This window comes from Aedes aegypti, chromosome 1 (assembly GCF_002204515.2).
Source record: "Aedes aegypti strain LVP_AGWG chromosome 1, AaegL5.0 Primary Assembly, whole genome shotgun sequence".
In the NCBI taxonomy this organism is placed as follows: Eukaryota; Metazoa; Arthropoda; class Insecta; order Diptera; family Culicidae; genus Aedes; species Aedes aegypti.
The window spans coordinates 69,950,465-69,962,638 of record NC_035107.1 but is presented as its reverse complement, the minus strand read 5'-3'; the positions used below and the strand labels follow the sequence as shown (position 1 = coordinate 69,962,638).

The window sequence follows — 12,174 nt, the reverse complement described above, 5'->3', positions numbered from 1 at the left end:
TCTGAACAAGGCTAAGGTGCTGATCCTTTATTCCGATGAGAATTCTTGGTCGTACATTATGATAAGAGGTAATCGGCAGACTTTTAAGGTGTGGATATCGCTCAGATAGTTCTTCTACTTTAAGCGTTTGCGATGGAAGAAGAAGTTCAGCCACAGTGCGTACTCCATGCATGGCGTACTTCTTGAAACCGTTGTGTTTCGCGGCGATCTCAAGTTGTACACTCTTAGAGTCACTCTCTCGGCGCCTCGTTCCTCCAGTCCAGAGCAGGCAGAGCGGGACTGTTTCCCCTTCTAGCTGCAGCTCGTCTGCAAGTTCTTCGTCAAGCAGAGTGAGTTCCGAACCGTCATCCAGGAAGGCAAATGTCTCGATTGGCTTATGCTTTCCGTGAAGCACTACGGGTAGGTAACGGAACAGAGCCTGATTAGAGGTGACCTGATGAGTATGACATCCGTGCTCGATAGAATTTGACGCTGGATGTGATGTAGACTCCAAGCACTGACTCGGTGATGGTCTGCTCGCGTCACTTGGAGAAGTATTTGACGGAATATGTATGTATTTCTGCTCGTTGCGCAACAATTCATGATGCTTAAGCTCGCAGCCATTTCTTCCACACAGTTTTGCTTGACATCCACCACTGTGTTGGCGCAGACACCGGCGACAGAGGCCTAAATCTCGTACAGTTGCCCAGCGGGAATCTCGAGAGAACTCCAAGAATCGTTCGCATTTCGGGATAGACTTGCAACTTCCCTTGCACACTAGGCAGCTATCAGTTGCAGGTTTTGGCACTGTGGTGTGATGTCCTGATGATGCTTCCTCAGAATGCGTGTTGACGAACGAGTTGCTCTTCTTGGCCGCACGTGAATCACAACGTACGGGCATGGATTCGAAAGTGGTGTTTGGTATGGTAACGGCACTAGCTGCTTCTGCTAGAGAGTAGAGCCAGCCGCTGAACGACGACAAATTGACCGTCGGTAGGGATAGTCGATACTGTGCCCAATTCAGTTTTATCGAGGGTGGAAGCTTGTTGACGAGTTGGTGGAGGAAGGTCATATTGTAGAAGTATTCTTCCAATCCACACGCGTCCACTGTTGCACAGAAGTTTTGGACGCTGACGGCAAAATCAACAATTGTTTCTAATTTGTCCTCTCTTAGTGCAGGGAGCGAACTGATCTTCGACATCATCGAGTAGACAATTACCTCCGGTTGCCCGAAAAGCATCCTGAGCGTCGACATGACGCCGCTGACATTCGAAGGATGCAACAGTCGACTTTTGACCGCCTCATACGCTCGACCCTTTAAGCTTTTCTGCAATCGTACTATGTTTTCTACGTTTGTGAATCCACAAAAGCGGTAGTGCTGTTGAAGGTCGATAGGAATAGTGGCCACTCTTCCGGGTTTCCAGAAAAGGTCGGGAGATCCTTCGAAATGGCTTGTCGGGCAGCTAACTGCTTCCGAGAAATCGAATATACATCGGATTCTTCCTCTTCTTCGTGGTTGTAGGCCCGGTTGTCTCGCATAGTGGATGAATACGGATGGCTCTGGTTGTGACCCGTTGGTCGATCCGAGTGTGGAGCAAACCGTTGATTCTCTGGGACCGGCACGTTATGCGAAAACCGACGGGATGGATCCATTTCGAAGTTTTGAGAGGGGGCCGGTGCAACTACTCTGTGTCCGCCAAAAGAAGGTATCTCTGCCATCGAAACTCGACGTGAAGGTTCTGGAATCCTTCGAGATTGTTCCAGCGACGGAGCTTGATTCATCGACCCGATAGCTAATTCCTGCATTCCGGCGCTCAGTGCTAATAGATTTATAGAGCAACTCAGCAGGGACTCCGGCGCTGGGAATGGATCAGGAGGGTTTGGTTCCGGGAGCGTCGACCGAGTACTACCACTCCGAGCAGTTACTGGGTTCCAAAGCTGCATTTTACCAGTTTGCATGTTCGGACCAACTGGATTCCCATTGCGGTGCGCATTCGTAGCTTCGATCCACTCATGCGTTCTGGATATTGAACCGTTCTTAGAAGAGCCATTGTCGCTCATTGCTTGCTCCAACAGATGATACTTTTGCTCCAGGTATGTCTTTTCTCTTTCTGCTTCCTCCGCTGCGATTGTACGTTGCCGTTCTGCTTCACGCCGCTCGATGTTTCTTATCTCCTCTAGCATTTGAAGTTTCAGTCTAGCGACGGCTTGTGAGGAGCGACTTGATGACACCGATGGAGCCTCCGATCCGTTTCGGGACGGCGATACTACCCACTGCAGTGATGTGACGAACGAAGGTCTTTGGTTTTCTCCCTTGGAATGGTTCGACTCATCCGCCAATGATAGAGCTGTGTGACTTGCTGTTATTTCAGGTCGCTGCTGGTAATGCTGTTGCTGTGACTTCTGCTGATGCTGAGGTGGTTTTGTGGGCCGCTTTGAGTATGAATTGGACGACTGCCCAGATGGATCACCGTTTCGTTGACGAAGAGCTGCAGAAGAACTGTTTTCCTGGACACCTTTCGCTGATCCGCATTTGGTACAACTCCAGGGAAAATTCCTATTTTGCTGCGAAACTCCTACACATTGGAAGTGATGCCACTTGGAACAGACCTCACATTGCACCATTTCGTCCGAATCTTGTCCGCTGCATACTTGGCATGTTCGTGACTCCTCCGAAGCTGCCGTGACCACCACTTGCACACCATCATTTGCACAAAGATTTGCACTATTCGTCTCACCAACCACTTTGCCCGACCATAAGGTTCGACTTGACATGACCGGCTAATTCTCGTTTCCGTATGTAAACGAAAATAATAAATTGTTGGAAATTGCCAACTAAGTTCAGAGGTTCCGTAATAATAATTCCGGAAATGAAACAACCGGAAACTGAGTTTTGGTTCCAATCCGGATAATTATTATTTTCCTGCGAAGAATTAATATGTTTTAACGAATTCATCCTGCGTTCATTGAACAGTATAACGTTTGCTTAAATTTAAGTTCAATCTGTGTGTTTTGACGTAGGACTACGTCTTTGTTTTCTATATTGGGGTGCACTTTAAAAGTACGGAAAATGAGACATGTAACGAAATTAGGGAAGATTTTGAACGTTAATAACTCAGTTGTTTATGAACCAATTATTACGATTTTAGTATCATTCGATCAGAAATATATGTACGCATCGTAAGTAATATATCCGATAAGTGAATTTTGTTGTTTAACTATTGAAAATTTGATAAATGTTGACCCCTTTCTTATCCAACCAATCACGTTCGAGCACTTTTCGACGGTGTCGCTTCCCACTATAAAAGCAAACGGGTCCCTGCTTCTTCCCTCAGTCTTCTTTTTGCGGTCGAACTGTGAACACGGTCGGGCGAGTCATTCTCGCTTTGCTTTTGCACCCGCGTCACAGTCCAATTTGTGTCATCGGAAGAGGAAGACGCAAGATTGATTTGCGGCGGCGATGACGATGGCTTGGGCGCTTCTCCGAGCGGCAAACTACTGCTGCTCGGAGAAGCGCCCAAGCCATTGTCATCGCCGCTGCAAATTTATCCGCGCTCCCAGATTTCGACTCGTGATCGGAGGTCCAGAAGCAAGCCCGTTAGGAACCAGATACCAGAAGCCCCCAGAGTTGCTGATCCGAGGAGATGCTGCTAATCGAGCGTCGGACTGGTGAAATCGCTCAAGCTTTCAAGAGTGAGCATCGTTTCCTGATTTCGACTTGTGCCCGGGGATCCAATACCCGTTGCTGTTGTGCGCCATCCACGTCACGAACCATTCAGCTGGTTCGTCGTATAAGCAAATTCCCCGTTTGACCATGGCAATCAACTGATAACATCCCGTAGTGCTATTTATCTGTAACCGTATCGAGGCTAAGAAAGCCATCGGCCCTTGTCAGGGCCATAATATTTGTGGAAAAGAGTTGAAGGAATAATATTTCCAACCTTATTACATCTTATATTCCTCAATCAATCTCGCAGCTTCGTACAAAATTTAATTTGTTATGAATAATTGATGGCACGTCAATTTGAGACTATTCGTGGACGCTGCTGCAGTGCCGTCGGGGTGAGTGCTCAAAATTTCATAACGATTGTAAACTAGAGTGGAATTTCCGACAGTGTCTTTGATTTGCCATATTTTATGAGAACACTTCGTTTACGAAAATGATCACATGTAACAAAATTGCGACATGTTTAGAATGCTTTTGAAAAGAAATTCCCATTGAACAATTTTCATAATTTTGGCACCATGGATCAGAAATTTACCTTGATATTAAAGAAAGCTATTGATTATCAATAGCGAACTATTGAATATTTAGTAATTGTCAACCCTTTCATTCATGTTCGACCAATTTCTCACGCATTATCATTTTTCGCAATTATCAAGTAATTCTAAGTCTAACTCAATATTGGCACATATGCATTTCCCAGATTGGTCGATTAGAAAGAGAAGAGCACGAAGGGGAGGAGCATAATCTGCTAATCTAAGGGTATATAGCATGCTCCCTTCGTTGGATTCGGTTTCATTCCGTTTCGACTTCCGAGCTGGCACGAGCTCCTCCGATCCTGTGCAGCGACGTCCGCACCTGCTAACCTCCAAGCTAGCGATCCAGCGTCTGGTGGTCGGTGGTCAAAAAGCAAGCCCGTTAGGAGCTAAATTCCAGAAGCTGATCCGAAGAGAAAAGAGCAGCGAATCGAGCGTCGGACTTATGAAATCGCTCAAGATTTCAAGAGTGAGCATCGTTTCCAGATGTCGCCTTGTGCCCGGTGATCCACTACCCGTTGCTGTTGTGCGCCATCCACGGACCATGGCAATCAACTGATCAACCCCGCAGTGCTATTTATCTGTGACCGCATCGAGGCTAAGAAAGCCATCGGCCCTTGTCAGGGCCATCAAATTTGTGGAAAAGAGTTGAAAGATTAATATTTCCAACCTTATTACATCTTTTATTCCTCAATCAATCTCACAGTTTCGTACAAAATTTAATTTGTCATGAATAATTGATGGCACGACAATTTGAGACTATTCTTGGACGCTGCTGCTGTGCCGTCGGGGTGAGTGCTCAACATTTCACAACGATTTTAAACTAGAGTGGCATTTCCAACAGTGTCTTTGATTTGCCGAGCATTTCGATTATGAAAATGATCACATGCAACAAAATTGCGAATGGTTTTCAAGAGAAATTCTGATTGAACAATTTTCATCATTTTGGCACCCATTAATCAGAAATTCACTTTCATACCAAAGAAAACTATTGATTATCAATAGCTAACTAGAGAATATTTAGTAAATGTCAAGCATTCCAACTATTCATGTTTGATCAATTTCTCACGCATTATCATTTTTCGCAATTTTCAAGTAATTCTAAGCCCAAAACATTATTGGCATCCAGATTGGTCAACTAGAAGAGAAGAGCACGAATGGGAGGAGCATCATCTGCTAATATAAGGGATTAAAGCATGCTTCCTTCGCCGGATTCGGTTTCATTCCATTTTTGCTTTCGAGCTGGTAAGAGCTTCTCCGAACCTGCTTAGCGAGGAGCACCTCGTAGCCAGAAGCCTGCTGAGCTGTTGATCAGCATCTGGTTTATGAGATTTCGGCTCGTGATAAACTCATCTGTGGTGCAGTCAAGAATCAAGCCCGTTAGGCATCATTACTACTATTATTAGACAAATCGAGCGTCCGGCTTGTGGTATCGCTCAAGATTTCAAACTTAAGATACGTTTTCAGATTTCGACTTCAGCCGTGTGATCTAATACCTGTTGCTGATGTGTGCCATCCACACCACGAAACATTCAACTGGTTCGTCTTGTAAGCAGAGAACTTATAAAAATTTCTACGCTTGCGTTGGGGATTCTTCGTTTAACCATGGCAATCAACTGATAACATCCTATAGTGCGATTCATCTAAGACAGCATCCGAGCTAACAAAGCCTTTGGCTCTTTTCAGGGCCACCAAATGTGTGTAAGAGAGTTAACAGAGTAATATTTCCGACTTAATTTATCACATTGCCAAGCAATGAATAATATTTCTCTCAAACCATAAGATCAACAAAGCGATGACTGAAGCTTTCATTATAATTCTCGAATAAATTCCTATAGATACATTGCTATTAAATATTCTTTAATTAGAATTACTTAGATTTTGCTTCAGCATGCTGAACAAGTCTCAATCACTACTATTCTTTCCAATGCTACCATATATTTCATAGGAGGTTACTAATATAATTTCAAAATAATCATACAACCTGAAGTGAAATTTCACATTTTCATAGATAAATATGACGAATTCATCGGATAAAGATAATGTATATCTGGGACATGATTAAACGTACACTTGGCTGCAAATCGTTATATGCATAAATATTCACGAAAGTTTCGAGCACTGAAAACAGTATGAAGTCAAAACGAGCAACAAGAGCGACATAAAATTCAGTTAAATTAACCATCGTGGTCCTGCGTCACCAGTTCGTACAACCCCATAGGGATGTACCCTTATAGTTTTATATAATAATTTATCATTTAAATTGTCTTTTTCGTTGACTTACGTTTAGTCATGTTTTCGTGTCGAATCCAATCCGTACAGTCTTTGAACCAGTCTAATGTCTAGTCGAAGAACCAGTTAATGTAATAGAGATGTAATCTGTTCGCTAGCCGTACTATGAACCGTACTGTAATGTTTAAGATAGTTTTTAACAAAGGCATAGTTTTAATGATTAATCTAACTTTACCACATTAACTCATAAAGTTTACTAATTACTTTAGGTTAAGTGCATGATTGCCCTCCGGCGAGTAGTTTCCTGCAGAATCACACTAATATTAGGCTCAACAATTACTTCGTCATCTACATAGATACTACCTCTTAAATGAAGCTAATGAATGTAAGTAATTAATATATAAGAAATTCACTAGTAATTTTACAAAAATCTGCACTATCTTAATCTGCACTTCTCATTCAACTTTGCAATTCAATATAAACAATATCCCTGCAACGTCCCATCAAACTGTTATTCCAATGCGTTCCGTTCTTACTGTACCTATCGGTTGGGACATAATTCGTCTATAGAGACCAAACACAGAGAGGCGCGCTGGCGTAAAATCGCCAACAACTCGTAAAAGGCGGGATGGAGAAATAAAAAGAAATCGAAATTTGGATTGTTAATTGATTTCGAGGCACTGACTGAGAAATAGTGTCGAAACATGGTTTTTCGACAAATGTGATTAGGCTTATACGTACAACGCTGCACGCTTCGATGCCTTTTTTCTCTAGAGCTCTTATCTCATACTTAAAGAACACTTTGAAGTACTACAAGAAAATAGTATTAGTAGACTGCATTTGTCTAACTCTATCGACATTTAATCATCCATAAAAATATGCAAGAAATAAGAAACATAGATTTTATTGCTTCTTTAAAATTCGGGTCAGAAATTTCAACCCCTATCATTCCACGACACGGCAAACCACGTTATCAAATCGGCCGGAAAATTTTCCTCGCAAAACTGCCGGCTGCGAACATCCGCCTCATTCGCTGCCCTTTCATACGTTTTTGGGTAAAATTTGAGCGCCATCCTGTACAGATCGACTCGTCTCTCCTTATATTTCTTTCTCAAAAATTCGTTGTTCACCGTCCAGCAAAGAAGATTCACCAGCAGGTTCCTGCCGTTCTCCTTGATGTCATCACTGTCCACCTTCATATCTCCCAGCCGCTTCAGAATCCCAGCGAATACCTTACCGATCAGTTCCTGATCATTCATGTGATTCAGGAACCGCAACGCCCCCAAGTAGATCCGGTAGTTCGTCTCCAGTTTGTTCATCAACTCCTCCAACTTCTCCTCCATCATGTGCTTGGTGTAGCTTCGGACGCTTTCGGTACTGTTCATCTGCAGCCGCTGGAATATCAGCTCGGCCATGTCCTCGTACATGCTCGCCGTCTGTTTGGCGATCTGCTGTTCCAGCTCGGTGACCTTGACCTGGAGCGCCGTCATCCGCTCCAGCATCTCGCCATGCTCCTTCGTCGCCTCCGTACCGGATTGTTTCTCGAAGATGTCGCGACTCTTCACGATTTGGTTGAGCTGCTCCTCGAAGTTCTGCTTCAGCTGATCGACCTGATTTTTGCCAACATTGGACATTTGTCGATTAGGTTTGGATCTAGCTCGATATCGTCTACGGCTGCCTTGGACGCCTTTTGGACGGCACTTTTGATGTCGGAAATGTCTTTATCGGTTAAAGTACATGAACCTCCAGTGGGTTTGGCTTGGGCTCCTGTAATCAGCACATGAAGGAAAACGGTGATTGGAAGAGATGTTTCCATCGCGAACGAACGATAAGAACTAACAGCTGAAGCGCTTAAGAGGATCAATCACTTATAGTTTGCAATGACAAGTGTTTTCTGTTTGTCCACGGGTTGAACTGGACGTACATTGTAAAATGACTTGTGTCGTCGTGTCCATTGATCGTCCACAGACAAACAGATATAACACTGATAAAATGTCTATCGACAACGGTTCAAATGATTCAGGAAGCTGTCTTCGCTTATGCAGGTAGCTGTCTATGCTTCTGCAGGAAGCTGTTGACGCTTTTGCAGGAAGCTGTCCACACTTCTGCAGGAAGCTGTCCACGCTTCTGCAGGAAGTTGTACACGCTTCTGCAGGAAGCTATCTACGCTTCTGCAAGAAGCGGTCTACACTTCTGTAGGAAGCTTTTCGAGTTTGTGTAGGAAGCTGTTCAAGCTTCTGTAGGACGCTGTTCAAGCTTCTTCAGAAAGCTGTTCGAGCTTCAATAGAAAGCTGTTTGAGCTTCTGTAGGAAGCTGATCAAGCTTCTGTAGGAAGCTGTTCAAGCCTCTGTAGGAAGTTGTCTAAGCTTATGTAAGAAGTTATTTGAGCTTCTGTAAGGAGCTGTTCGAGCTTCTGTAGAAAGCTGTTCAAACTTCTGTAAAGAGCTGTTCAACCTTCAGTAGAAAGCTGTTCAAGCTTCAGTAAAAAGCTGTTCAATCTTCTGTTGGAAGCTGTTCAAGCTTCTGTAGAAAGCTGTTCAAGCTTCTGTAGGAAATTGTTCGAACATCTGTAGAAAGCTGTTCAATATTCCGTAGGAAGCTGTTAAGCTCTTCAAGCCTCAGTAGGAAGCTGTCAAGCTTCTGTAGAAAGCTGTTCAGCTAGCATTGCACAAATGATCATAAATACTACTGTAACACCGTATTCAATGAAAGTGAAGATTATCCAGAGAGTCTCTCTTTTGTTTTCACTGACTTTTTTTTTGTTTTATCTATCATCGACAGCTTGATGTGCGTTTTATACACGCTTGGTAAAAACTATCGAGGCAAGGGGTAACACTCTAATCTTTTACGTATTAGCTTAGCTTAGCTTAGCTTAGCTTAGCTTAGCTTAGCTTAGCTTAGCTTAGACTGACTACACATATCAATGGTTGCTATTCCGTGATTGACCGAAGTCAGTGAAAATGCACAAAGAATCAACTAGAAGTTCGGCTGGGATTGGCCATAATCTTCTTCAGTGTGCATAATTCAGTGCCTCTATTTATACAGGGTCAATAACGGCGCCGGCCACGTCCTTGCAGTCAGGTGGGATTGGGGGAAGGAATGTTAGTGTGTAACCTTTGCTTTTTGGAGACCGTGTTTGCCTCTGCATCTCCACAAAGGTTACTGGGAGGGATGTTTGTTAATGGGGAGGATCGTTGGGTCATAGGATTCACTTTGATAAGCGATTAGACCATGATAAACAATGATTTGTGAGATATATACATGCTTATACGTAAATATAATATTTTCATTTGATATGAACAATTTCTATGTAGAGGAAAATTATGCCGACACTTGAGGTGACGAACCATTCAAAGTTTGTTGAACAAATACCTAAATGTAACATTCCTACAGCTGTCAGGACGAAAGCATGTGTTATTATATTTTACTCATTTGAAAAGAAACAAAAAATTCGATTGGTTGGGACATCATAGAACACTCTTATTCTTATGCCGACACTTACAGTGGCGAACCATCCAAAGTTTGTTGAATAAAGTGAACCTTTCGCAAGTCTACACTTGTAGTGTCGAACCATTCAAAGTTTTTTTAATTGCAAAAATAAAGGTATATAAGAGGTGTTCTGAAAAAAAAAAAAATGTTAAACATAAATAAATCATGAATCAGAGTTTGTGTCGACACTCACAGTGACGAACCATCCATAGTTTATTGAAAAATCATATTTACATCCCACCATTGTAACGATTGAATGTGCAGTCATACATATTTTATAGATTAGAAATAGTAGCATGAAACGAGCTCACCAATTGATCCGTTATCCTTGACTGAGCAGCCACAATCCACTTTCGGCTTCACTCGTTTGCTCGGCTATAAAAAAGCACTCAGGGAAAAACAAAATAAGCGCGCGACCCAAAAAGAATAAAAAAAAACTGTTCGGGCTTTCTTGACGCACTGCCCAGGAGCAAGCGTCAAGGTCGAAGGATCAAACAGAACTAACCGATCGCGGCACTTTTTCAGTTACTCCAACCGAACTCACCGATCACGCCACTTTTTCACTTACGAGACCGAAGCGCGACATGTTTGATCCTGCCCTCGTCGCTCGCCCCGGCAAAAGCAAGTGTCAAGGTCGAAAGATCAAACAGAACTAACCGATCGCGGCACTTTTTCACTTTCTTCAACCGAACTCACCGATCACGCCACTTTTTCACTTACGAGACCGACGCGCGACATGTTTGATCCTGCCCTCGTCGCTTGCCCCGGGAAAAGCAAGTGTCAAGGTCGAAAGATCAAACAGAACTAACCGATCGCGGCACTTTTTCACTTTCTTCAACCGAACTCACCGATCACGCCACTTTTTCACTTACGAGACCGACGCGCGACATGTTTGATCCTGCCCTCGTCGCTCGCCCCGGCAAAAGCAAGTGTCAAGGTCGAAAGATCAAACAGAACTAACCGATCGCGGCACTTTTTCACTTTCTTCAACCGAACTCACCGATCACGCCACTTTTTCACTTACGAGACCGACGCGCGACATGTTTGATCCTGCCCTCGTCGCTTGCCCCGGGAAAAGCAAGTGTCAAGGTCGAAAGATCAAACAGAACTCGGTAACACTCTAATCTTTTACGTATTAGTTCAAAAACTCAGAAATGATCAGCAATAGTTGAAATTTTGACGTAACAGAAACCATACATTGTATTGTTCCATTGAATACGGTTATAAATGGACAGAACTCAATGGTTTTTTTTCATACGATGAACAGTTTATTTTCATCATGACTGGGCCTCAAATCTCGCATTAGGCATTATACTGGCTGTGATATCGCTACACTACTCATCCAAAGTCCAGATAGAAATTAATTTTATCATTTTATTTGTTTAATTTAATTGAAATATATAACATTTTTCCACTTTTTTGTATTTTCAAATAATAATAATTTTAATAATCATAATAATAATAATTACTATTATCATTACATCTCTCAAAACAAGTCTACCCTCTTTACGCTTCCGTAAGCTTTCTCCTTCGTGGATTTTCTGTGGCTGCTGCCACACATCCTCACGCTCGCACATGCTCTTTTTGCAAAAACTTGTCCTGTTGATTTGTTTGCAGTTTTTTTTTATTAAATATTTACACCATACCTATATATAACATGAAATGAAATTTTCGAAAAATTGCGTTTCCTTTTTCGCTTCCTCAGTGAGTGTACCACGGCGTCATTATTTGAATGGGTGTGTGTGTGGATGTATGTTGATTTGCTTTTATTTTTAACTAGCATGCACTCCTTCTAAATAGCTCCTAGTACTTAAATTGCAACCTTCTCGATTTGATGATGGTGTTTGATGGAATACCTTTCTTTTTTTGGAAATTATTGATTACTTTTGAACGCTTCTATCGTTTTACGACGATATTTTTTCGCAAATGAAGGATGACGTTCGATCACTCAAATCGTATAACGCGTATGTTGTAAATGGTGAATTTGATGTCAAATTGATAAAATTTTACCCTCAGCAATACTTGGCGTTATAAATTGGCAAATCTATGACGATCCAACCCACCAGTATCAACTCGACGAAAAATTCGATTATCAGATCCGGGTTTTGATTGAATCTCAACGCGCGATGATAGGACTATTTTTGGTTCAGTTTTGACAGTTCGAGAGTTTTTGTTTTATCACAGCAAAAATTCACCACCCTTACACAGGCCAAA

At 42.6% G+C, this 12,174-nt stretch overlaps 1 protein-coding gene across 1 annotated transcript; it reads right to left on the bottom strand.

Moving 5' to 3' along the window:
• Positions 1–7,292: 7,292 nt before the first annotated feature.
• Positions 7,293–8,317, bottom strand: LOC5569748. The gene is given in 2 exon segments (XM_021839312.1): positions 7,293–8,086; positions 8,089–8,317. Coding segments are annotated over 2 exon segments (879 nt in total). The 5' UTR covers positions 8,288–8,317; the 3' UTR covers positions 7,293–7,406.
• Positions 8,318–12,174: the final 3,857 nt, after the last annotated feature.